Here is a 27929-nt window from a genome sequence, read left to right as displayed (position 1 = left end):
CAAGAAAAAAAGAGAGAGAGAAGGAAGGAAGGAAAGAAAGAAAGAAAGGAAGGAAGAAAGGAAGCAAGGAAGGAAGGAAGGAAGAAAGAAAAGATGAAGGGAGGGAGGAAGAAGGAGGGAAAGAGAGAGAAAGAGAAGAGAGAGAAAAAGGAAGGAAGGGAGGGAGGGGAAGGGAGGGAAGGAGGGAGAGGAAGAGGAGAAAGAGTTAAAGAGGAGGAAGAGAGAAAGCAAGCTAGAAAGGAAAGAAGAGAAAGAAAGAAAGAAAGAAAGAAAGAAAGAAAGAAAGAAAGAAAGAAAGAAAGAAAGAAAGAAAGAACCTCAACTTAGAACTTTACCACTCAAGCCTGTCACTGAGGGATGGGTTTGATTTTCAAAAACTTAATGTGAACTTCAAAGTTTTCACTTCTTAGCAGTGACTGTTTTTTACACAATGACAGTTATTAGTAAGCTGCCAAAATACATGACTCTCTATTCCCAGAGGCCTACAGTACTAATAAATAACTGTTATATGACAGACTGCTAAGATGATGAACACTGACCTGGATTGTATTTGAGCAATCCACGCCTTGCAAACACACACCCACTCACCATGGCCTATTTCATACATAAAATACCATGAAATAGAAGAGGAAATTATGCAAGCAAATTTAATATAAAAAAGCAAGGTATGACTAGCAACATCCTTAAGTAGAATTCTTTATACTCTTACTGTTAAGCCTAATCATTTGATTTTGAACTAAAGGCCCTGCCTCCATTCTCACTTCGAGACAGGTTTGATTTCAAAAACAGCCTGGCATTGAGAGACAAATTTGATTTCAAAAACTATGTGTTGCTAAGAACCAAAGGCCCTGAGTTCAAGCCCCACATTGACACAATAATTATATGTGAATTTCAGTGTTTTCCACTTGGCAATGACTGTTTATGTAATGATAGTTATTATTAAGGCTAAGTCATTGCTCTTAATCAGACAACTCAGCATTTAGTCTTAGAGATTGCTGTATTCCTTCATAGCCTCTGTTTCCATAGTTCCTTATGACACCACAGTTCATGTAGTTTCCCTACCAACTGTTCTGGGAGTAGTCCCATTATTGCCAGTCACCAGTTAACACATTTACTTGACTTTAACTTCTAAATGACTTACCTCTGGCTCTTCCTTTCTATCCTTCGCATTTAGACCCCTTCTGTAGCTCACCCTGTTCAATAAACTACACCGGCATCTGGTCTTTTGATTCTGTTCTTCAATCATCCCTCTGTGTCCCAGGCCTGCCCTCATGACTCAATGTTCTTCTGCCTTATAGATGCAAGTCTGTAATGGCATTCCCATAGGTTACTAACTCTCCCTTGGCTAGTGAATAAAGCTCAATGTGGCAACCAATTGCATTTGACCACTGCCTTCTGATGGCCTCCCATTGTTGGGGATTATATCAAAGGTTGGCAATATAATCCCAGTGGAGTATAAGTGCTTTAATAACACAGAAAATTGGGATATGCTAGTTTCAAATCCATACCCCTTATAGGGAATCTACCAGATCCTTCATGATCTGACTTAGACACTATATTTTATCAGGCTGTCAGAAGTTTTCTAACTATTTGTATGCTGCTGCTTCTACCTAGAAGCCCTCCTTTCCTCTCAGTTATGTATACCTTCCTGACCTTCCATCTTCCTGAGTGGACATCACAGTTCAAGGTGCCCTTGATACCTCTTGAACCTCTTATTCCCAAGCTGGTCTAGAAAGTCACTCTGGGTGCCATGTCTGTTTAGAAAGAGCTCTGTAGAAGACTTGTAGACTGACTTTCTGGCTGTCAGGCTCCGGCTCTAGAGCTGGAGGGGCTGGTTCTTTGACTTTCATCTAAATGTCTCCCTCCCCAGCACAAGTTCTTGGGCATACCAGGCTCCCAGTAATCATTCTTGAATGAAAATCCCTGGTGTTTGAGGTTCCCAACTGTCCTTCCTTCTGGTGGTTATTAACAACAATTTATTTGTATTGTATTTGTTTATATATGAAGTTGTATGAGCATAGCTTGCTTTACAGTATACTATATATACATCTATTGTTCCTCCTGTTGCATAATCTCTCAAAACACAGATTACTTGCACTAATGTAGTCTCAACACTTACTTCTATGCAGTTTTAAAATATGATTGACAAGTGTTATTTATTTTAAAATACTTGTTAAACTACCATTGATAAGGCATCTATAAGGATTTAATATGGACATCTAAGGACATAAATAATATAAAGAATCACATCTGAGAGAGGATCAGCTCTGAAAATAACATATTACCATGTCAAATCAGAGGTTGGCAAGTTCTCCTATAAAGCATCAGATAAATATTTTCAGCTTTGTGGAGCACATGGCCTTTAGAGCTGCTCTGATGGTATAATGGACAGCAGCCATAGAGAATATGAAATGAAGGTATGTGACCAGTGATCCAGTGAGCCTTCATTTATTTAAACAAACAACAACAAAAAAAACTATGATTTGAGTCTGCCATCAGTGTTCATACCAGTAATCCTAACTACTCAGGAGGCTGAGATCTGAGATTATGGTTCAGAGCTAACCCAGGCAGGAAAGTATATTAGACTCTTACCTCCAATTAACTACCAAAAAAAGCTGCAAGTGGAGCTGCGGCTCAAGTGGTAAAGCAGCAGGTTTTAGCAAAAAAAGTTTAGGGGCAGCATCTAGGTCCCCAAAGCTGGTACACCCACCCGCCCAAAAATTATGGTTTGGGGCTATAATTCCCAAGGTGGGAAATACCTGAATGTCAAGAGTGCTGTGGGGATTTAGAGTGAAGAGAAAGCACCCATCACGTTGCAGGTAGCAGAGACTGAGTGGATTACAAAGTTTGCTTTTTTTCTCACAAAAGCCGAACAGAATTGCAAAATACAGAGAAGATGCTGTCAGATAGAGTCAGAAAAGCCCAAGGGAGATTTGGGCTGGTTATTAAAGAAAAGTGAAATACTTGGGAAGTGGCATCAGAAGATCTGAAGTTCAAGGCCAGTCTAGGCAAAAACTTACCAAGACCTCTATCTCAACAAACAATCTAGATATGTTGGGAAACATCTTTCATTCTAGTCACATGTGTGGTATAGATAGGAAGATCTCAGTTAAGGGCTGTCCTCAGGCAAAAGTGCAAGCTCTTTCCAAAAAATAACTAAAGCAAAAAAGTTTGGTGGTATAACTCAAGTGGTAGAGCACTTGCCTAGCAAATAGCCCCCAGCTCAAACCCCAATACCATTAATAACAACAACAATAGTAGAAGGAAGGAAGGAAGGAAGGAAGGAAGGAAGGAAGGAAGGAAGGAAGGAAGGAAGGAAGGAAAGGGAAGGGAAGGAGGGAGAAAACAAGGGAGAAGGGGAAAGGGAAGTAAAACAAGGGAAGAAAAGGGGGAAAGGAAGGGAAAAAAATGGAAGGAAAAGTGAAGACCAATACATGGAGAGGTATTTTTGTGTAAAGCATCAAGGAATGTTGTAAACTGTCAACAAGTTTACAACAGTTTACTATTGCAAAAAAAAAAAGATGAGAAGTATGTTAGAAAAAATTGTAGACTTTTTATTTCGAGCATTCCTTTGAAGTCACAATTGACTACTGGTTATTTTGGATAGGCTTCCTAGATAAATACAAAAAGGAAAGGTGCTAAATGTAACACTGAAATAGACTCTCATTGACCCATTTACAGAACTTAACTGATGTTGCTTCCATTTCTGTGTTTTTCATTCCAGCACCAATAGCTGCAGGAACTGGCCCTAATTTTTCTCTCTCAGATTTGGAAAGTTCTTCATACTACAGCATGAGTCCAGGAGCAATGAGGAGGTCTTTACCCAGCACATCCTCTACAAGGTAATTTGATTTTTAACTCTGGCCCTGCTAGACATTTACCAATGAGCCTGTCATAAGAGAAGATAATCAAATAAGTGGTTTGCCCAACAAGCAGAATTAAAAAGAAGTGTATGTATACACACCCATACACACATATACACAGTAAACACTTAAAAACAGTGAACTACCCCGTAGATCATAGGCTTAATAAAAAGGTCTCAAAAGAATTTTTCCAAAAGGAATTACTTGTGTTGGGCTCTGAATGATGGTTAGGATTGGGGGGATGGGGAGGAAAAGGCATGGTGGGATGGGTTGGTAAAGAGGGATAGCGATGAAGGAACCATGTTAGATGAAAAGAAAGGATGTGCTTGATGAGGAGAAAGGAGGATGACCAGCTGATACCTGCCTCGTCCCCTGCCCACCTCTAGAAATACAACTCAGTCCCTGTTCTTTTCCTGTGAAGCTCCCAAAAGTCTCCAAGTAAGTCAGTTAGATTGTTATCCTAGTGTGTGGTTATAAAAGAGGAAGTGGTAAGATACCAGGGGCATGCCAGACGCTAGACCCTGATTCTTTGGGAGACCTAAAAAGAACAAACTTGGACTGGGCACCAGTGGCTCATGCTTGTAATGCTAGCTACTCAAGAGACTGAGATCTGAGGATCGTGGTTTGAAGCCAGCCCCCGCAGGAAAGTCCATGAGACCCTTATCTCCAATAAACCATTCAAAAACAGGAAGTGGCACTGTGGCTCAAAGTGGTAGAGTGCTAGTTTTGAGCAAAAGAGCTTCTGGACAGTGCCCAGGCACTGAGTTCAAGCCCCACAAGGGACCAAAAAAAAAAGAAAAAGAATGAATTTTGAAGCAGAGTTCTTGGTCCCTGTGACTTAGGTCATGAAGCCACCATCCAAACGAAGCACTTAGCAAGATCCTGTTGTCTTTAGATAACTTGTACCAGGGAAAAGGGATTAAGCATTAAACCCACAGTATTCTTTCACAAATTGGCTTTACCACTGGACTGTGACAACAAAGGAAAGAGTAGTGCAGAGCGATCTTTCATGTTTGTGTACTTTGCAAAAATATGTTTGTCAAAGGTCTCTTTTTCCCTAAAGCAAGTACAGTTTTATGATTTAAAACAATGCCAAGATTATAGAAATTTTGTTTGGTGGAAACTCGTGTTAACCTTGCCTTTTATCATAGTGTTTTAAGCATCATTAATTTAAAAAAAATCAACTTAGCCATTTTTATAGCTGTGAAGACAGTAAAAGTCATCCCTAAACAGAACCTCTACCTCCCATATCATGTTTGGTGTTGTTCAGATGTTCCCCTAGTTTACTCTAGTATCAGCTCCTGGGTCGGGGTGGGGGGAGAGAGGAGGATGACGCAGAGAGGAAAAGGTCTCAAATCTAAGGTGCATTTTTAATAGCAAAAAAAGAGATTAGGAACACATTTGGGTGTTACTCTACTTTGAGGATTTGCAATGTTTGCTGATGGAAGAGACATTGTGTGTAACTACACTCTGTCAACATGAGAAAGCTTTGCAAATACTTGTGGGCAGTGATTAATTGAACAGTTTACAGGCTGTTTGTTTTTCCTATGTATGGAGCACCTGTCCCTCGTCCCTCCCAAACAGTGCTCTACACCTCTGCCCTTCTGCACACTTCTCCAGAGATGTCTCATTATCTTTTGTTGTGACTCCCCAAATAGAAAGCTGATTATTAATGTCATTTTAAAAGGCTAGTATCATTCTCCTATTCTGCAAATAACTAACCTCGATAAGGAGCTAATTATAAACATCATCAGTAGTTAATAACTCAGTAATATGTTTGTTTTGCTCTCATTAGGCTTTTCCTAGGATGGCTTAAAAAAAAAAACTCTTTGAATGCATAGGCTCAGTGGAATTATAAGCTTTGAAAATGTGCTTGCAAAAATATAGCAGATTTACATAGAAAAGCTTATCAAGTAATCAATATTTGCTCATTGTGTGCCAGTATTAATTGGGCTGGGCAGACACCATATTGGGTATGTTCCATACCCCCATCTGGTTCATCTTCACACAGTTATAGACAATGGCCATTGAAACAGTAGAACAACACAGAGCTCAGAGAAGTTAAATAACTTGCCTGGTGTCAAAATCCAGGTAAATGGTACTGTCCACATTCGAACTTGGGTTCATTGGAACTTACAGAACATGGTCTTTTCCCAGTACTCTGCTTAAGAATGAGGCTGACACTGATAGTAAAGAAGAATGGAATATGGAATGGCAGAAGAAAAACATGCACACCTCTGCCTTTCCCTGGCATGTAGCACTTGCTTTTTTGAATACTGTTATCATCTTGAGGTATGCAGCTTTCCTACCTCCACATCTGAACTCTTAGTTCTTTGAAAGACAGTGTCTAATGCTTCCAATTCTGCAGGGAACACTCATAAGCAGCCAAGATGTTGTACTCAGCACACTAGAAATAGAGACAATCACAGAAGGTTTATAGTCAAGTTAGTGGCAGATACTAGTGATTGAGTAGATGTTCATTTCAGGACACCACGAAAACTTGGTTGAAGAGGCACTTTATAACCTTCAGAAATATTTATGCTCTTATGCATGGGTAGCTGTTACTGGTACTTACTTTCCTGTTTTCCGCAGATATTTCTGGGAGAATAAAAATCATGGTGTTAGAAAGTCAAGAGTAAGAAACAAAATCAAAGTTCAGTTTACTTCTAAAAGTTAAGAAATAAACAAAATTGATGGGTATTTTCAGAGTAAAAGGTCTCTAGAATTATACAAAGAATAGTATAAAAATCAGGATAAGATACATTTTTTTATTCCAAAGAATTCCATCAAGAGAAACCCACCATCAAGATTGGGGAAACAATGAGCTTTACCTTGAAAGTCCCACACCTGCCCTTCCCAGCCTTGCTAATCCTCACTCCCAGACCCTCTCTCTCCTCCTCCCCCACACTTCTACCCTGCAGATGTTTATCCTTTTGTCCACTTCTGAAAGTCCAGCTTCCCAACTTAGCTGGCAATTACAGAACCTTTTACCTGTAGGATTTCATGCCTGCATTTTATCAGAGCATGACAAGGAAGTAAAACCTCAGGAAAAAAATATGAATAATGGGAGAATGATGGGTAATAGCATTGGCCCTCTGGGTTGAATCTCATTGAATCCTAATAGTTGGATAAATCCTTGACACACACACTGGTGCAGCAGAGTTTGAACATCTGCTATTAGTCAGATTATGTGGTAAGCACTAAAGATTAAAATGTAGTAATAAGAAAGAGTTACTTTCCTTGTAGATTTGACAATCCTATCACCACGTGAAGTTCCTTTCTTGTTGTTTGGTGGAGTTCTAAGGAAATACTTTTTTTTCCCAATTTATATTCTTCCTTCCTCCAAGATGACTTGTAGTGGCTTTCAATTATAAAATATTACAGATATTCTAAATACAGAAAGAAAAGCCTGAAACTATATAGGGAAAAATAGGAGAAATCATTATATCAGGTGCATTAATCAAGAATTATGTCTCAGATTTGGCCCTGATCTTTCTGGTTGCCAGGGCAAGAAGAAAAGGCAATACAGTGTGTCATTTACCTTTTCTCATAAAAGGAAACAGTAGAATCCATTCAGAGACCAGATTTTTCTGGTTTTAGATATTGGAAGGAAGTTTTTATGTGTATATACCCTCCTATAAAGGATTTCCATTAGATGCAATTTTACATTAAGAACAGCAATGTTTTTCTAGTGGCTATTTTTCACTGGGGTTAAAGGAACTCAAAGAAAGGACATTAAATAAGTTATTAAAGAAGTTTCCTTTGGGTACTATGTTAGCCTGGGCAGTTATCTTTATTTCCTGTGGTCTGGCTTTAATGAGGGTAGAACTTAATAGCTAAGAATACTGGAATGCCGACACCAGTAATCAGAATTGCTTACCTAAATTGGGCCTTGCACATTTTTTATTCAGATTGCTTAAGTAAATACTTAACTGTCTCGCCACTTCTAGACTGACTACACCCCTTCTTTTCCTTTTGCTTCCTAAATCATCACATACACCCTTACTAGGGTCACTTTTCTAAAATAGAATGCCAATGTCACATGCTTACCAGGCCTTTTAGGATAAAGTCCAGACCCACAGCATCTGCTATATCCTACACCACTCTCTTCTATGCCCCTCTTCAACTTCAGCCATCCCAACATCCCAAGAGCTGGTATACCCCTTCCTCCTGGGAGTGATGTTCACAGCCTCTGGTACCCAGTGTACATGAGTGCAGCCATGCGAGCCACTACTTTTGGCCCAGGAGCATCCTGAGGCCTGATATTAATCCTTTAGGTAGTGCATGATGGGAGTATCTTGGAGCAAGGAAGGATACCAAGGTTGGAGGAAACAGTATTTGAGTCAACGACAGTTTGCCAAATGGAAAGAAGGGTTTCCATATTTTAAATCAACACAGCTTCCCAAGTAGTGTATCAGCTGAATAACAACCCAACCTTCTACTTCGTTTCTCTGTCCTAGTCTCCTTAGTCAGTAATTACTCAGAGTCTTGTGTTTGGTAGGCAAATGTTCTATTAATTAACCCATTCTGCCAGTCCCTTTTTGCTTTTTTTTTTTTAAATTTCAATATAGAGTCTTGCTTTATGCCTAGGTCAATCAGGACTTCAGGCCTCCTATTTGTGCTTTGTTTTTAGAATAACAGGTACAAGCCACCAGAACCAACTATTGTGTTTTCCTCAAAGCTTAGGGTAACAAGCGCATGCCACGATGCCAAGTCTTTGGTGAGATGGAGTCTCTCAAATGTTTATGCCCCAACTGGCCTCAAACCATGATCTACCATCTCTGCCTCCCTAGTAGCTATGCTTACAGGCTTGAGCCACCACACCCAGCTGTCTCTTTGACACATAAAGACAGTTCCCTAGTAATACTCTGAGAAAAGCTCCAAGAGTATCATTGTCACCTTCCTCCATCAAGTGACCCACCGTGGCCTAGACATGGTTCCTTCCTGATTCCTCTTTTCCTCTGGTCCCTCCATCTGTGTTTATGCAGTACGTCTTACCCATCACAGTATCATAGCACTTGACATATAAGAGGTATACAATAAGTATTTGATTAATTAAACTCATGGAATATTCTTTTTTTATTGTGAAAATACTGTACAGAGGGGTTACAATTACATGGGCAAGATAATGAGTGCATTTCTTATCAAGCATTGTAGCCTCTCCTTTGTCTCTCCTTCCCATCTCTTCCCAGCCTCCCCCCGCCTCCCCACCCAAAGTTGTAAAGTTCTTTTTTCCACATAATGACTTGTACATCTCATTATTGTAATGGATCCACCTGTATTTAAACAATTTGTTTTTTTCCCTTCCCCTCCACAAATTATACAAACATCAAATACAGTGAAAGCAGGGGTTATACCATGGGGGAGAGACATATAAATCAACAAAGAGATAATCCTATAAATGTGTTAGAAACAATCACCTGAAAGAAAAAAAAATTGAATACATATCTTAGGGCTCATTTCTCTAACATCAACTTATCTGACCTTTTCTGCTTGACTCAGACATATACTAGTTATTGCAAATAAGGGAAACCATGGGACCTAAGTTTCTTTGGGCCTGGCTTATTTCACTTAATATAATTTTTTCCAAATCTTTCCATTTGCTAACAAATGGGGCAATGTCATTCTTTCTGATGGAGGCATAGAATTCCATTGTGTATATATACCACATTTTCTTGATCCATTCATCTACTGAGGGGCATCTGGGTTGGTTCCATATCTTACCTATGGTAAATAATGCTGCAATAAACATTGTTGTGCTGGTGGCTTTAGTGTGGTCTTGTTTGTGAACATTTAGGTAAATGCCCAAAAGTGGGATTGCTGGGTCATAGGAGAGCTCTATGTGGAGTCTTTTGAGGAATCTCCATACTGCTTTCCAAAGTGGTTGAACAAGTTTACACTCCCACCAACAATGCAGTAAGGTTCCCTTCTGTCCACATCCCCTCCAGCATCTGTTGTTATTAGAGTTCTTGATTATAGCCATTCTAACTGGGGTGAGGTCAATGTTGTTTTGATCTGCATCTCTTTTATGGTTAGGGAGGTTGAGCATTTCTTCATGTGTCTATTGGCCATCCTTCTTTCCTCTTCAGAGAAGTTTCTCTTTAAGTCTTTAGCCCACTTACTTATTGGGCTAAACTCATGGAATATTCTATATCTTGGCACAGACAAAGAGGCTCCCCGGCAGGCACTCCCTCTAGACAGGAAATCTACCACTGTGTAGGGTACTGGAAGCATTGACAGCGAAGATAACCCAAACAACAACAGGCAATGTTTCATACTTTTTCCACCACAGCCCTGAACCCAGAGGAAATGAGAGCCATTCTAGAAGCTCCTCAGTCACACGGCTCTAGAAACCAGTTTCCTTTGATCATCCCTATGTAGAGGAAAGGCATAAAGGCCTCATGGCACTACCCTTTGTCCATATTGGTTAGTCTCACAGGTACACACGGGACCCTCAGTTTTCCTCTCTCCACCCATCATGTAGCTCTGGCATCTAGGGGAGTAAGTACCTGGACTGCGTAAGTCTACAGTAAAATATTTTGGAAGGAACAAATCCAAGTAGAAGGTGGGAAATATAGGGGAATAAAAGCAATCTGAGCCTTTCTTAAAGGATCTCAAGTCCTGCTCTTTATTTATTGTTTTATCCTTTCTGGGAGGCCAGCGGGGACTGAATTCATGTCTAGGTACACTGTGACTGGGCAGCCTCCAACCACCGCCCACGGAGATAGGAAACCTGGGCTTCCTTCCACACTTCCTGGTAAAGGCCAGCAGGAGCCAGCACTGTTCCTCAAAGGAAAAAAGGCACAGGATGTGGCAGTGGCAGCAATTCGAGGGACATAAAAATCAAACCCAGACAGTTGGAACAACACAGACCCAAAACTTTATTCCCCATGCAGTGACTCACCCCACTGCACAAGAGCCCAAGCGAATCCTGGAACTGCACACACCTGCCCAGCTCCTTCCTCCCTTGGCTTCTTTCAGCCTGAGAAAGAGAGTCCAAGAAGAAGGAGGTGGGGGGTCACTTTTAAATATGCACTCGTTTGTTCTTTCAGCTCCACGAAGCGACTCAAGTCTGTGGAGGATGAAATGGACAGTCCTGGTGAAGAGCCATTTTACACAGGCCAAGGACGCTCTCCAGGGAGCGGCAGTCAATCCAGCGGATGGCATGAAGTGGAGCCAGGTGAGCAGGACATGGGGGCCTGGGTTCCATACCATGCATGCCCATGAAGAAAGCAAGCCCTAGAGAGCTGCCTTTGTCCACATAAACATGTGACTGCCACATTCATAAAGGGGTAGCCATTCACTGCAGAGATGAAGCTGACAGGCAAGACTGGATGAGAATCACAGGTGATCTCTGCCCACACATTATCACCTCTACTGCAGCACTGCCTTCCATTCACCCTTGTGTTGTTGTTGTTGTTGTGTTGTTTGGTTGGTTGTTTGGCTGGCTGGTTGGTTGATTGAGAAGGTGTGTCTATCCTCCCCAGGCTGGCATCAAAATTCTGAGCTCCCATGATCTTCCAGCCTCAGCCTCCTAAGCAGCTAAGATAATGCTCTGTGTGTGTGTGTGTGTGTGTGTGTGTGTGTGTGTGTGTGTGTGTGTTTGTATGTACACTTATCAGCTTTGGGGTGGGGCATTATCTTTTAGCAATCATAAGAAAAACCCATCAATTTTTTTTCAACCAGACCAAAAGAGGTCTTTGTGTTCAGTTTACACTTAGAGTTTTATAAAAATGAGAGTACTTTCTAATATCTTTCCTAATACTGGATATCTTCCTGATCGTCTTGCTGTTTAAAAGGAGCAATGATCTTTAACCCATCTGTGCTACACTAAGCCAGTGGTGGCTGGGTCTGACTTCCTGGGGTTGTCTCCTCTTGGCTCTGGAATAGTTCTGATGGCTGCAGCTGTTTGAAACCGTAATCAATGTTTGGCCTCCGTGTGGACAAGGGGAAAGTCATCTCCAATGCCTTCCTCAAAACAACAAATCAGATGGTTAAAAGACGATACAGTGTGGGTTTTGGAATGAGCCAGAGTATAGTTGAGGCTTCAACTCCTGCTGGCTGTGTGATGGCAGGCAAATTACCTGACTTTTCTGAGCCCATGTTTCACCCCCACCCCCGCCCCACGCACCCTCCCACCTTTTTTTAAATCATCTAACAGTAAGCTGTTTCACTACTGGGGTAATATCTGTCACCCATTTAAGAATTCTACCTAGCACAGAAGTACTCATAAAGAGATATCCTCTGATCATCCCTGTTGGTCTCCAAGAGCAAATCAGCACCGAGAAAAACCATGAACTAACCTCTCCACTTGCAAATCTTAGATTCCCTCTCTCTTCCCTGATACTGTTTTAAAAGACCACCCTCAGATGAAGTGACTGTAAAAGAAATCAGAAGGGAGACCTGAGGGTGATAGGATGGTTTTGTATCCTGATTGTGATGACTATGGTAATCTAATCATCTCCGTAAGTCTTCATATTCACAGAAATGCAGCTTCCTTCCCCACATGTACTGTATCATTAAACAGAAACAAAACAAATCAAGCCCTTGGGCCTTACTGACTGGGCCTTTTATCTTGCTCCCTTTATGAAAATAGGAGCCTTCTCTGCCTGCTCTACCTGACTCCCTCCCTTGTCTCATTCATTCATTCGTTTGTTCCCTCCCTCGGCAATCATCCTTGGGAACTTCCTTTATGAGTTCGGATACCAGGTTCTGGGAATTCAAAGATGGATGGTGAGGCTATGGCTTCTGCTTTCAAGGAATTCACAATCAGGGCTAGGAAACAGACATATAAACAGATCATTATACATGGATGTGGGGAGCACAGCTATGTGAGATGAGCCTCGGGTGCCTTCTTCTTCTAATTATTACCCACTCAGCACTCACAGTGTGCTTGGTCTTCTATGCACGTCTTACCTGGGTCTCACTGCACACTTATGTTCATGTTCTTTTGCCTGAAGTGGCTAAGATATAAAGCCAGGCTAAATGGAAAATGCTGAGTACCTGGTGCCGTTAACTGCATTGTCAGCACGACCTCCGGGTAGTGCCAGTGAAAAGTTTATGTGCTATTAAAAAATTAAAAGATGTAGAACTTCCTTGAACCCTTTTTGAAAAGGCTAATTAGTCCTAGCCAATTTACCTGCTTCAGTGAAAATCAGATTCAAATATGTAGGTTTAGTGCATTTGTGCTTGAGGACCCTACCCGTGTATTTTCTGCAGATTAAAGCTGTCTGTATGTCATTGATGTTCAGGAAGCTCCACTGCCATGAGGTTGTTCTGTGGCTCTCACATCGGCATCTTTGGGGGAGTGAGGGGTGGTTGAATAGCTCAGCCTAATGACTCTCTTATTCAGAGTGATTTCTATTCTTACCTGCACATGATGACTTGAACGGTCATAAATTTTCACATCTGAGTACCTATATCGTTTACAGTCATTAAATAACTAAAGTTTAATAGCTATATCCTCTTTAGGTAGGTAGGTAGATGATAGATAGACAGACAGACAGACAGACAGATAGATAGATTTCTTCTTCTTCTTAAAGACACCCCCCCCCCACAGTTACATTCTAACACTGAATGTCCATTGTCCTCTTTTCATTAAAGGAAAGTGCAGTTTTGTGGTATTTGTGGGGTACGGGGGAGGGGCAGTGGATAAATTTACATTTGGCCCTATTCAGCATAGAAAGTCATAATTGAAACAGGGCCTAAGGGGACATTAAAACACAACTGAAGGATGTTGCACATGTTCATGGTGACTTTGGTGTCATTAACTCACACCAGCCATTTTAAATGGATAATTTATGCTGCCAGATGGTCCTTTTTGGGGATTTTCCATCCAGCCCAATCCCCTTTTTGGCACAGAGAACACCTTTATGTTGTTCCCACACTTATCCGGGCCTGCATAGCTTTTCCCCAGGGGTATAGTTAATTGAGTAGGAGGCTTTTAGTGGCTCACTCATGTAAATTACCTTCAGAAATATGTTGGGAATTATGTATCTGCGAATGCACCGGCAGCCTCTTGGTTGCTTCCATGTGGGATCGTTCTTTCAGAGGAGTCAAGTGCTGAGGATACTGGGTCTGTGCCTCCAACAACACAGGAAGTGAGGCTTTGCTCACTCCTTACTCTGAGAGCATCTGGGCACCTGCCCTCGCTCCTTCCCAGGACGCCCTTGTCAAAAGAAGGCCCAGTGTGGTCAGAAGAGACACAATTCCTTGAGCAACAGGAAGACTTCGCAAAGTAAAACAAACCAGACCCTCAGTAAATGACATGGGCCCTTTCAAAGGCCTTTTGTAGTATCCTGTTCCCCATTAGTTTATCTCAGCACTTTTGGTGCAGAGCTCCTATTATCTGGGAAGAAGGGCAGAGGAGATTAAAGATGATGTTAGTTTAAAAACATCAGACAACCTCAGGCTGACTTTTGCTTCTCTTACAATGCTGCATTTGTTCCTTCCACTTAGTTTCATTTCCCAGTTATCTCAAAACTGGGTTAGATTCGAAGCTTGGAGGCTAATCACACACTGATGAAGTGAGTCGTATGAAATACTATCCAGCAGAGATGCACATACCATCAAGTCTTGTTTATCTGTGCAAATGAAAAATTGCTGGGAAACTGATAATGCAAATAAATAGGAAGGAAACCAACAGGCGTCTCCACTGGCTGGGTCTCTGTGAAGCATTCTCAGATAGGGTAAAAACATTCTAGTTACAATTGAGTACCTACCGTGCACCAGGTTTGGTTTTGATGTTAACCAAACCAAATATAAAAGATTTCATGGATCTTCTTGCCTCGCTAGAAATGAAAATTGAGAATCAGGCATGATTAAGTGACTTACCATACAGAAAGTAAATCTATAGATCCAGAATTCGTATTTCAAACCAAATCTGACTTCAGAGTGTAAGTTTCATTTTCTATACGCAATAACCTCTTTTTCCATAGTATTTGTGCTCACATGAAAAGAGGCATTGTAAGGCCTCGTGTCTTAGGCTTTTACTTAGTTTTAAAACATAATAACAAATCAATAAATAACTAATCAGAAAGACCTGAAAATCCACCCATTTTCTTTATCCCAAGTTTTTGTTATGTATTCTAAGCCAGAGAAGGAATAAATAGTACACTTTACATACACTCAAAGAAAAGTAACCATTAACAAAGTTAAAGATTTGTCTTTATCACCCATAAAATCGATGAGTACTCAGCATTCAAGCTTTGGTTAGGATAATACCACAGCAATGAGGCCCTTAGTGATCTAAAATAGCTGCTGACACTCCCTCAGTCTTCTCTAATTCATAACCCTACCTTCCTTTCCTGTGCACTGTCTAGAATATACTCCCCATGAAGCAGGACTTAGTTAATCTTTTCTACCTTTTGATAGACAGTATAATAGAGGGTATAGAGCAGTATTTGCAACAGTGGTTAGCACAACACATACTGAATGAATGAATGAGTGAAGCAGAGAGTTTCTGGTGCTCTCAATAAACTTGAAAACAAGAGGTTGCTGTGAATAATCCCCTTAGAATGTTATTTCCTGTTGTTTTTAATCTTCAGGCTTCCAGTAATTAGAAACGATTGCTAAGGTTCATACCCCATTGATGAGTAGTACTGCATCCAACTATATAGTCATTCTGCTTTGCCTTCAGATGTTCCTTTAAAGGAACAACAGACAGACAGACAGACAGACAGACAGAGAACCTGTTTTCACATAGATAAGAAAAGAGTGTATGTTGGGGGACTCCAGATACCTCACTACAAGAAATTGGTCCTCCAAGTGGAGGAAAAGAAATGGATTATCATCGTAGTCATTATAAATCAAGCCAAACCAAACCTTTATTAAGTGTCAACGGTGTGCAGTATCCTAGGGTAGATACAAAGGCACTCCATTAAGTGCCTTACTCCAAGGACAAATCTCTGGTTGGCTTCAAGTGTGAGTCCATACTTACTAATACAGCCACTCTGCTTTCAGCTCCATCCATATCACAAAATTAAAACAATCAGATGAGGTGAGTAAAGTCCTTGGTAAAGGCTAGTCTCATGAACTGCCCTCACTGGGATTACTGGGGAGGCAAACTGCTGAAAGAGGATGGAGTTTAGTGTTGTAGGAAGTGAGGCTGGCCAAAAGCAGACAGAATTAAGTGTTGTAGGAGCAAAAGAAGAGTTGTAAATCTGACTGGACGGTTGGCCACTCAGTGGCAATTAAACTGGGTTTCAATTGGAACCCACCTGAGAAATCCTCACCTAGCTGAAAGTGAGACTTGATGGTGCTTAGCCTTCAAATTAGTAGCACGTAGAAATTTGATTTGTCTTCATATCATTACCTCCTTCTTTGCGGGGCAGCTCTATGCTAGCCTGCATGCTTTTGTTTCAGCTTCTCTGTGTCCCAGAAATGGAGGATTTCTTATGTTTCCAAGTTGATCCACTTCTAGATCCAAGACTGCACTTAGGCTCAGTACATGTAATAGTTTCAGCAGGTCTTCGGTACAGCTAATTTCTTTTCATTGTGAAAAACTGCTCAATTCCAGTCCTTTCAGTGAAATTTAGTGTTTGCATGCAGATTAAAAGGCTACTTAAGTTTTCTCACAGAGAAAAATATTCAGGCTGAATCAGGTGGCTCATGTCTGTAATCCTAGGTATCTGGGAGGCAAAGAGCAAGAGGACTGAAGTTTGAGGTTAGCCCAAGCAAAAAAAGGTTAAAAAGACTCCATCTCAATCTGTAAATGTTGAATGTGGTAATATATGACAGTCATTCTATCATCCTAGCTAGCATCCTAGCATTAATAGGTCGTGGTCCAAGCCAGCTCATGAATAAACAGAAGACCCTTTGTGAAAGATAACAAAAGCAAAAAGGGCTGGATGTGTGACTCAATGGTATAGCACCTACCTAGAAAAACAAGTCCCAAACACCAGTACTATAAAAAAGGAAGAGGAAGAGGGAGGGAAGAAGGTAAAAGGAGGGAAGGTAGGAGGGAGAAAGGGGGAGTTGGAGGGAGAAGGAAGGATCCAAATTCTAATACATTCAATTATAATAATATACATTATAATTATATTGGAATGGTAAAACTTTTAACAGACACAATTATGCCAGCTAAAATATTGAAAATTCTAAACATTTCAGCCAGTCTTAAAGTCAAATTTGAAAAGTAGTAAATTTAATCTAATAGTTGTTTTTTAAAAAATACTCTCGGGCTGGGAAGGTGGCTCAGTGGTAGAGCGCTTGCCTTGCATGCATGAGGCCCTGGGTTCGATTCCTCAGCACCACATAAGCACAAAAATACAGAAGTGGTGCTGTGGCTCAAGTGGTAGAGTGCTAGCCTTGAGCTGAAGAGCTGAGGGACAGTGCCCAAAGTTCAGGCCCCATTCCCGTCAAATAAATAAATGTGAGAAATACTCTCAATGCTACTCCAAAGATGTCATTCAATACCATGAATTAAAGGCTCAATTCCTCTGTGTTTGTGTGTGTGTGTATGTGTACTACAAACACACACACACACACATACGTACACTCACACACTATCTGTAGAAGAATATTTTGGTAAACATCTAGTCAATCTGTAACCCAGGAAACTTAGAACTAAGGTTACCATGTCTTAACTGTTAGGTGAACAACAGACTTCCATTAGTTCATTGTAACTTTTAAAATCACACATTAGGTTCACTTGGATTCCTAGATTCGCCAGTCCCTAATCTGACTGCCAGCAGACATCATCAATTGTGAGAGAAGGAAGTTTCCCAACTTTTCCTTGTAGCTGAAACACATAGGAAGCCCATTATCAGTACCAATAAAAGGGCAGCAGACTGGTACCAACAGTGCATTGATCATGTACACTGTGCTGCACTAGCATACATTAGAGAAAATGATTAAATCTCCCACCATCTCCTGCTGTAATGGGAATAGTCAGTGTTACAGAACATTGCCATAGGATCAATGTCTTGGCTTTTCTTCTGCATTTATGGAGCAGTGGGAAAGCATCCTCTTGTAGCAATAGGCTCTTCCGTTATCTCCTTAGTATTGGCACTGCTCATTAGAGACTGGTGTATGGGAGAATTGGTACAGTAACAAGAGGCCTGTTCTTTAATGAATCTTTTTGATCAGAGAAATTTGTCTAAATAAGGGGTTACAACAGAGAGGTGAAATTGATCACTCTAACAACTCTTCCAAAATGTCCCTATTTCATTTTTTAATGCCAGAAAAGGACCTACAACAACCCTTTGTAATTAGAATCTACTAAGCTACCTACCACAAGAAATACTCTTCTCAGATACATGTGAACCCTGAGTTGCATGTGTCTCATACGCATGTTTGTAATATATGTGTGTGTGTGTGTGATAAAGCAAGAACAACAAAATCATTGTTTTCATTCTCAAAGCCCATTAGAATACCTGGCAACATGGAAGCCACCCATCAATATTTGCTGAATAAATAAATAGATAATGAGATGGAGAGCACACATGTCTTATCTTGCACATTGAATAAGATGAAGCACTCAGGAAGTAGATGTTGCATCCATTTGTACAGTAAACGAGTGGAGCTTCACAGGCACTGGGGAACCCAGATGCACAATTTTGTAAATACAGAAGCTCCTAGGAAAACAAAATGGAACATTTCAGCTGGTCTTGTGTAAATAAATAAATTATCCAGTTCACCAGATTCTTCGATTCCTGTTTGAAAATGAGGATGTGTAAATATTCTAAAATGGAGGGAAGAAAGTGATAAAGCTCACGCAATAGGTTTGCATGTGATCGTGGCTCTGCACTATCCTCAGCACAGCCCTGGGCTGAGGTAGCGAAGTGTGGCTTAGATTTAGCACGCTGTAAGGGGGAGCTTTAAAGCAAATTTCACTCCAGCCACAGCAGTCTTTGAAGGCTTGCTGGAGATGGGGATAATAGCTAAAGTATAGAGTGTATTACAAAAAGAAAGAGTACAAATTAAGAATTTTCAAAGCCTGTAACTCTACAATTGTGTCATGAGCAAGCCTGAGATTTTTAGCAAACTACTGTGAGTTTTCCTTTCCTTGTATATAAACTTACAGGGACAATAAAACCACACTGCCTCCTAACTCATACTTTTAATAAGATCAAATGAGATGGCAACACTAATAAGAGCTACCACTGATTAAGTGCCAACTGTGTGTAAATATTATGCATGTCACTACCCATAGGATTTTTAAATAAATGCATAGTATATTTAATAAATCATAAAACTATAAAGAAATATTGTACATGTTTTTGGTGAGCACTCTGGAAACTAAAGGGCTAGATGAGATTGGATGCAATGAAATTTCACTGAAAACATATGTGCACATCTGTATTATATGCAAAGCTCTGAGGAAAGTGATAGAAGACGAGTTTGCAGTCCACTGAAAACAAGATAAGCACCTGTTTCAACAAGGAACCAGGGCTGTAATCCAAGATGTAGCTATGACAAGCATCACATAGATTGGGGTTTATTCATTGGCTTGGCCCACAGTCCTACACTGCACCTGATGAGAAGGGCTAGAGCATTAATCCCTCCATGACCAAAGGAGCAGCAGTGTATATGTGTCCCTGTGTCCTTTCCTCAGACACATAGAGAGGACTGGCACACAAGGAGGGCCCCAAGAAGTGCATGAACCAGAACCATCCTCAGCTTGCACAAAAAGAAATCATTCTGCACAGGTGGGCCCAAGCCTGCCTCATCTAAAACAATTTTCTGACTTGTAAGTAATACAGTTGCAAGGAATGACAGCAAGTATTTATGTAGAGGAAGCAAAGTTAATCTAAACAGAGATTTAATTCATTAAAGAGTAAACTAGCCAGAAACTAGTTGGAAGAGGATAGACAAAGTAAAAATGATAAATTAATAGATAGTTTCCCTAAATGTTATCAGATAGTTGTGGAACTCAAATGCAAGCTAGTTTCTTCTTTTATTTATTAATCTTTATTGACAAGGTGATGAGCAGGGGGGTTACAGATGCATAAATGAGTTAATGAATACATTTGTTTTTAAACACTGTACATCCCTCATTTTCTCCCACTTACCGCTCCCTACTTCCCTCCCCCTCCTCAAGTTGTAAGATTCATAGCCAACATAGTGTCAAGTGAGTGTCAATGTTGCATTAGTTCATCCTTTGTCCTTCTGTTTCTGTGATTCCCTTTCTCTTCCACTAATTGAATAATCTTATATTCAAGACAAAAGGTACCGAAAATTAAGAGAAACCAAAGGGGAAAAAAACTACAGGACATAGTAAGAACTATTTGTTTCCGTATCTTGGAGTGCATGTTGATACACAAGCTAGTTCTAATCTTTGATGTAAAGAGAAAAATACACTAATTTAGTCAGGATTTTACCTCCTTTGTTCTGTGAACATGATATAGAGATTTCCTGTACTCAAGTAGTACCACAATTTGATTAGCAAAAATATATTTGCTTATAATTTCATCACTAGAAAGCCACTGGACATTTCATTATATAAATGTTAAGTACTAGTGTCTAATGTTGATTGAGCATGTATGTTGTTCTATGCTATTTATATATATTCACATATGTCAGACATACATGCATATGCACATGTATGAATGTCCATATATATTTATCAAATTCATATGAAAAGTGATACAGATCACTAATATACTATTTACAGGCTTATTTCTCTCTTGTATGTTATTTAGTTATTTATTTTTATTAAGTAGTTATACAAAGGGGTTTCAATTCCAGAAGTCAAGTTATGAGTATTCATAGTTTTTTGCACTTTTTTCTGCTTCAGTGTTAAATGATCAAGACTAACAACATCAGTTTATGGGACGTTTAATAAAATAGTTCTTTAGTACTCCCAAATAAGAGACTTTTATATGGGGGTTGTGGAGAGAGGGAAGAGAGAAGTCTTAGGCTTATGCATCTCCCACAGTTGCTTTTCTAGCAATTTGTGATGAGGCCATGAGCATCCCGATTGCTTTCATGCTTTGCAGAGGATCGCAATAATGCCTATTTATCCAACTCTATCCATTCACGGATTTCAGATAGCTACATCATAAACTCATCAATTAATCAAGGCCATGACACCCATTTTAAGATGATGGGTGAATTACCTCCTGGAAGATTACGAGAAATGCTCACATCAACACAGTAAATCAAGGACCATTTCGTGATGGATTCCTGAATAACATACCAAGTGCTAAAATGGAGAGGGTTTCCTTCAGCCCTCAGTTACAAGGTATTTCACCCAGATGGGAGAAAGATACAGGCATACAAAAAACACTTTATTTCAAACTGTCCTAAACGTGATGAAAAATTAAACTGAGAATGACTGAGCTCATTAAAAAACAGTTAATTGAAGCCAGACTCATGCTTACAATCTTAGCTACTCAGGAGGCTGAGGTCAGAGCATCTCATTTGGGAGCCAGTCTGGGAAGATATGAACTCCTATTTTCATTTAGCAAAAAGCTAGAAGTGAAGTAATGGCTCAAGTAGCAAAGTAACAGCCATGATAATAAAAAAAAAATCAAGACCCTGAATTCAAGCCCTCATATAAGAAAGAGGTGGTAAAAGGGTAGATTGACTTGGCTTTTCTGAGTGAAGCATTATGGATCCCCTTTCTTAGCATTTAGACTCCCATCAATGTGGGCTAACTTCAGTTCTTGATTCTCTGATCTGTGGTCCAGCGCCTCACCCTGCTGGTGTAATTGATAGCTGGGGGCATTCAGAATCCATCAAATTACAATGCTTCACTTTCATGTTTATGTGGGCCAAGCATCTTATTGTTCTTCATTTTGAAGAATCATATCAATATCTAGAGATCGTTCACATTATACCTAATGAGAAATAATTTCAAGTTTTTATGTGCACTGCTGGAAAGGCGTCCAAGTGGTTCAACACTGAAAGGATGTCAATCCAACATTTATTTCTAATCTGAAGAATTCTCTAGATTGTACAAGATTATTCTGCCATGATAACTAACCCTACTCAGATATGACTTAATTAGCTTCCAAAGTTAGTGAATTTTGGGACACCATGATTTCTTAGGACTTGATGCTGGTCAGAATTAGACACATCCTGAATTCAGATAAGGAAGGATTTATCAAAGTAGTTATTCATTATCTTTTACATTTGGACACTCTTTAGGGGCTTGTATAAGCAATGCTGTATGCTCTGATGTCAAAATACACGTGTAAGGATTAAAAGTAGCAAGGGATGCTTAAGAATGCTTTACAGGGCCAGTTATCTTTGATATTTATCACTTGGTGGTGGTGACACCTGCTTCTAATTTTAAGAGTTCTTTCTTCTAGTAGGTATTTTTTTCCTTCAGAAATTGTATCCTCAAAAGACTTAACTAATAATTTTTCTCCTTTGATGTGCTTGATATTTTTATGAGTTTGTCCGTCAGCACTGAAACCTTAACATGCCTTTCATTTAAAAGAAAAAACATCTTTGTAACACAGTCATTATATTGGGTCACATAAATTTTTGCCTTACCCACACATTTTGAGACCTTTGCAAAGGTCAGATTTATCACAAATGTCATTATCTGCCACTTGGACCACTTGATAGTTGTCTTAGACTGACTAAAACCAGACATCGATCATCTTTCTTGTAGGAGCAGTCCAGTAATTACTTAAATCCATTTGCCCATATTTGGTTGCCCTTCACATTCAGGGGCAGGGTTGGTGGCAGTTGTCATTAGAGCTAGTACGTGGAAGGGGGAGGAGCAACCTCATTTTATCTCTTTGGACACATGGGAAAATGTTGGTTTTGTTTGGGGATAGCCAGTTGTAGCACCCGTCCTGCTTTGCTTTCTTGTTTTTATCTTGGATAAAGACCTTTTCCTCACAAGTGCTGGTGAAAAGTTCATTGCATGAATAGAAAAAGCCGCTAAAGATGGTCTATAGCTAGCATCCCATGCTGATTGGCCTCTGAGGCGTTGTCTGTTTAAAATTGGATCTTGTGCTGGGTTCCAAAAAAAAGTGTGAATGTAAAAAAGAAGTGTGAAATCATGACTCCAGAGAAAATGTCGGCCATGAGCAGTTTTTAGTTTAAGTCAAAACCAAACTTTAAAATTTGGACAAATGAGAGGAGGAAAAAAGAGAAAGAATCATTAACTTCAATATAAAAGGATCATGGCTAGTAGTTAAAGTTTCACTGAACTTGAATAAGACACTCCACAGTGACATTGATTGAATGGAACTAACTCATTTGCTTAATTGATATGCAGAGCTCTGCCAGGCATTTTATCCTTAGTGTCAGATAAAGTAATTTTTAATAAAATATTTCCAAGATATGAAGACAGTTAAGAAAACAGCACTTTTTTTAATAATTGCACTCCTAAGTAAACGGATCTATCATTATGTTGTCACAAAGAATGACAGTGAGCAGAAACCTCCTGCTAATCCCTCTCACACAAGTATTTAACGTAATTAGACCGACACTGTCTCTTCTGTCGAATATAGCTTAATCAGATACAACTCTACACTGAATATGTCATTCTTGTTTTTGTTTGTAAAAAAGGGGCAAACTGTTTTGTTAGATACCACGGTTCAGACAGTGACTCGCATATTTGTATGGTTCCCATCAGTATAATTATTTTCCTTTTATTGTTTTCATTTGTTTTTTAGTGTTTAATAATACCATTAGTCTTTTGGCATTGATGAAGCTATACATGAAGCTGATGATTCATTTTATTTTGCAAAATGTTAGTGTAATACCTGTCCTTAAATGTGAAGAGTGTGTGTGTGTGTGTGTGTGTGTGTGTGTGTGTGTGTGTGTGTGTTGGAACTGGGGCTTGAACTCAGGCCTGGGTGCTGGGTGCTGTGCTTTTTCACTCAAGGCAAATGTTCTGCTACTTGAGCCACAGTTCCACTTCTGTATTTTTAGTGGTAAATTAGAGATAAGCATCTCTGGGGATTTCCTGCCTGGGCTGGCTTTGAACCTTAATCCTTGGATCTCAGCTTCCTGAATAATTAGAATTACAGGTGTGAGCCACCAACACCGGACTTTGAAGCATTTTTAAGTTTGAAATGAGCTCTCATCTGTATGAAATGAAGGAATTGCTTGTAGAATGAGGTTTTCCCACAAGGAGTGGCTAGCAGTCTTCGTTAAAGAACAGCTAGACAGACCCTCTTTCCTGTGGGGGAAAAGAAAAATCATGTTCAAATGATAAAACATGTTGTCCCTTTCTAACATCCATAGGCACCACCTTTAAAAAGCATCCATTTTCTTTTGCTGTGTAGCTTGCAGCTTAAACTATATGCTACTAAATAGAAAATGATATGCCCTCAATTCATGGCACAACCATATCTTCCCACTCTCCTGGTCACTCAGAATCTTTTGAAGTCAAAGAATAGGGTTGTTGAAGGATGGCAGGCACATTTCACTAAGTAAGAGGTGGAGTTCAAAGTAGTTTATTCGTAGGGATGAATAGAGTGCAGAGATGAAAAATCAAATGCTTTCCCATAATAAGGTTTACCAAGAAAATGCTGACTATACCAAGCCCACATCCTAGCTGACAGAACCTTTTCTAGTGTTTATTACTTGATTTCACAGTTCAAGCAATTTAAAGAGGCCTAAAATTATATTCTTTTCCCCCTGTGAAATGTTTCAATCAGTTTCAAATTCTTTACTCTAAATAAAGTGATGGGTAGTTTGCATGCATCCAAAGGCTATTAGGAACTGATCGAGTCCTGGTACAGGCAGAGCCAAACATAGAACATCAGAGTCTCGGCTTTCAAATTCAATTTTACTATCCCCAAGCATCATGTTTAAAGTGTCAGAAAGTAACATATTTTAATAAATGCTTCCCATGGTTGAGGCTATTGTTATATGCTGAGAAAAATACCTACAAGGATATTGACAAGGCGGGAGCACTGGGTTGTCTGCAGCTTATTGGAGATGGAGAGTAAAAGCACTTCATTTCCTTCCCTTATTCTACCATTCAGTATTTGAAAACATCCATGCTTTACTTTTAGAACCTAAAAAAGGGGGAGGAATTGTTCTCAGAACTACTAAAACTAGTTTTTAACCTGATATTATACAGTAGAGCTGAAAATGTTTATTGCTGATGTTACATAGACAAGAGCTATTTTCTAGGATATTCCATGGTGATGAAAATGTGTTTCTGGCTGAGCACTAGTACATGCGTTTATTCCTTGCTATCTGGAAGCCTGAGATCAGGAAGATCATGATTCAAGGCCAGCAGGAAGAATTCTTGGGACCCTCAGTCCATAGCTGAGCACATAGGCATATCCCATCATCTCAAACTACTTGGGAGGCTGGGATGGGAAAGATCTTGGCTCCAGAACAACCCCTGCAGAAAAATCTGTGAGACTTTATCTTCACATAGAGAAGTTGCATATGGTAGCATGCCTCTGCGATCCCAGTGATGATGGGAAACCTAAAGAAGGTGGATCAGGGCTCTGGTACACATCTGAGCTGTATGTAAGACCCTGTCTCAAGAATAGCCAGCAAAGGTGTGGAGCTGGTGGCTCACATCTGTATTTCTAGCTACTCAGCAAGCTGAGATTGGAAGATTGAGGATTTAAGCCAGTTCCTGCAGGAACATCTGTGAGATCCTTATCTCCAATTAACCACCAAAAAGCCACAAGTAGAGCTGTGGCTCAAATGATAGAGTACTTACTTTGGGCAATGAAGCTCAAGGACAACACCTCGGGGGTGAGTTCAAGCCCTAGGATTGGCTCAAGATGGCAGCAAAAACATCGCTGAAGGTATGGTTCAAGTGTACATTGACTGCCTAGCAAGTATGAAGCCCTGAGGTCAAACTCCAGTACCACAAAATAAATTATATAGCTTCTATACTGTTCAGAACTGTAGCCTCTGGCCACATAGGGCTGTTGAGCATTTGAACTGTAGCTGTGCTGAGCTACTGAGGTTTTTAATTAAAACATTTGAATTTAAGTAACATATTTAAATTCAGCTATCACATCCTACTCAAGTCGCCATATTGAACAGGGCAGATAGAAACTAAACGTGCATGATTGAGTTGTTTACTTTTTCAGTGGGATATCTAAGCAGAGTGAAGAAAACAGTTCATCATTATGCCACCCTTATTTTTTATTTTTTTAAAAATCATGTGTTTTTCTCAGTAGTTTCTTCTTTATTTGCGTTCCTTCTGTGAATGTGTATGATGGCTGTGTTGAGCCAAAATGAATCCCCCAACACATGGGGTAAGGGGTGTTGGGGGAGATAGGAAGAGTAGGTCATCTGCAGCCTCTTGCAAGTGTGCAAAACACGAGTTAGTTTGCCTCTCTTTCATCATTGAAAGTGAAAGAACAAGGTGGGGAAACCAAAGCAACAGCAATATACACAAGACAATATGTTGGAAATGATCTGTACGACTTGGGGGTGGGTGAGGGAAAGTAGGAGAAAAATGAGGGAAGGGGTAACAAATATGACAAGAAATGTACTTATTACCTTACTTATGTAACTGTACCCTCTGTACATCACCTTGACAATAAAATAAATAAAGAAAAGAAAGGAAATCCTTAAAAAGGCAAGAGACTTCATTGCTGGCCCAGAGACTAATTTTTATGTGGCATTTTCCCTGGGTCTATTCTTTACTCTCTCTCTCTGGTTGTAAATTTTCACTTACAAGTGAACATTTGGAATACATTAGAGAATTCATTGTTTCTTCCTCTTGAATAATCCATATAATTTTCCTCCCTACTCCCATTTTTTAAAGAAATTGAAGAAATCATTTGTGTCACCAAGCCTTTTTATATTATCTGGACTTCTTTATGATGTGGTCATTCTTTTGGGGGTCCATGGAGCTCATTTTAAGTGGATGCATATAGAGTACTGAGGATAAACCCTGGAAGCTTTATTAACTTTAACTTTTTTCTTTCCATCATAAAAGTGATGTTAAAACATTTTTATTCACTGGAAAAGGCTAAAAGTCAGAACAGTCAAAATGTTTTACCTTTTTTATTCTTGAGTGTATTAATGATATGTTACATTAGAGTGAACCCTAATGGATTTTACCATTAGAACATGAGTCTCAGTTCTTCAAGTACTTGGTTAAAAAAAAAAAAAGTATCTTCAACTATGTCCTGCTATCACATAGTATGTTTAAGACCCACAGGAACAAAATAGCCCTTCACTGGAGGATCATCTGTCCGATCACTGCCTTTATTTAGTATCACATAAAGATGATCACAAGGGATAATTGAAATAGTTCTAGAAAGGTCCTGATCTTGCCCAGAGGGAATTGTTAGAGTCTAGTAGAGCCCTGTGTCTGGAAGAGATGAGTCAGAGCAGAGTCCTGCTGATGGTGGATGATTTGGTAAAATATGGTGCTGGTTGTCAACTTTCACCCTCGGCTTGAGAAATGTCACTGAAATTTATGCCAACACCATCAGTCTGATGGACACAACTTGGCTATCTGAGAGGAGAAGTGGGGAATCTGAATGCCCATGTGTAAAGGGAATGCTTGCAATAGCAGTTAGCATCCTTCAGTTCAGGTTCAGGATGAATGCAGGAAGAAAACAATGTTTCAGTAATATTAATAACCTTAATTTAAAACATCTCATACATAATAGGTTTAAATCAATAAGACATATAAATAGTTCTAGTCTTCTTTGCTGCAAAATTAGTCATCTTGGAAGCAAGAGTTTTGGCTCCCTGAATTCAGATCCTTGTTTTTCCATTTGGTAACTGTAGCTTCTCACCTTCATATGGACTTTTTGCGGGCTTCCTTTCTCCTCCCGAGTCACTGCTGTCTACTTACCTGTGGGACAACTCCCATTGCCAACAAGCAAGCTTGGACCTCTCCCATCTTTAGAGCTCTTCCTTGCCTACCTCTTCCCTTGAGCTCTTACCCTCTTTTCGTCTTCTTTTCCTTAAAGAGCTGACTACACCTATTATCCCTACTTCAGTTCCCAGTGATGTGGCAAATCATTCCTGTCTTCCATATATCTCAGTGTCCTATAGCTTACTTATCAAGATTGTCACAAACATCCATGTGCCAAGTCCAGCAGACCCTTTTCCTGAATCCCTGTCCAGTAGCCTACTTGACCACAGTTCCATTTTCTGCAGTTTCAATTACCTGCAATCGCCTGTGATCTGAAAATATTCATATTTCTTTTACCT

The 27929-nt window shown here is 39.9% G+C and overlaps 1 protein-coding gene across 2 annotated transcripts in view; it reads left to right on the top strand.

Moving 5' to 3' along the window:
• The window catches only part of Nfia (nuclear factor I/A), a 372020-nt gene that overhangs the window by 260770 nt on the left and 83321 nt on the right, over window positions 1-27929 (top strand). For both annotated transcript variants that reach the window (XM_013022283.1, XM_013022282.1), the window contains exons 5-6: window positions 3725-3842; window positions 10916-11043. In XM_013022283.1, coding sequence (XP_012877737.1) covers window positions 3725-3842; window positions 10916-11043 — 246 coding nt within the window. The remainder of the gene's footprint in view (window positions 1-3724; window positions 3843-10915; window positions 11044-27929) is intronic.

This window comes from Dipodomys ordii, unplaced genomic scaffold (genome assembly GCF_000151885.1).
Source record: "Dipodomys ordii isolate 6190 unplaced genomic scaffold, Dord_2.0 Scaffold61, whole genome shotgun sequence".
Taxonomy (NCBI): Eukaryota; Metazoa; Chordata; class Mammalia; order Rodentia; family Heteromyidae; genus Dipodomys; species Dipodomys ordii.
This window is presented reverse-complemented; position numbering and strand designations above follow the sequence as displayed.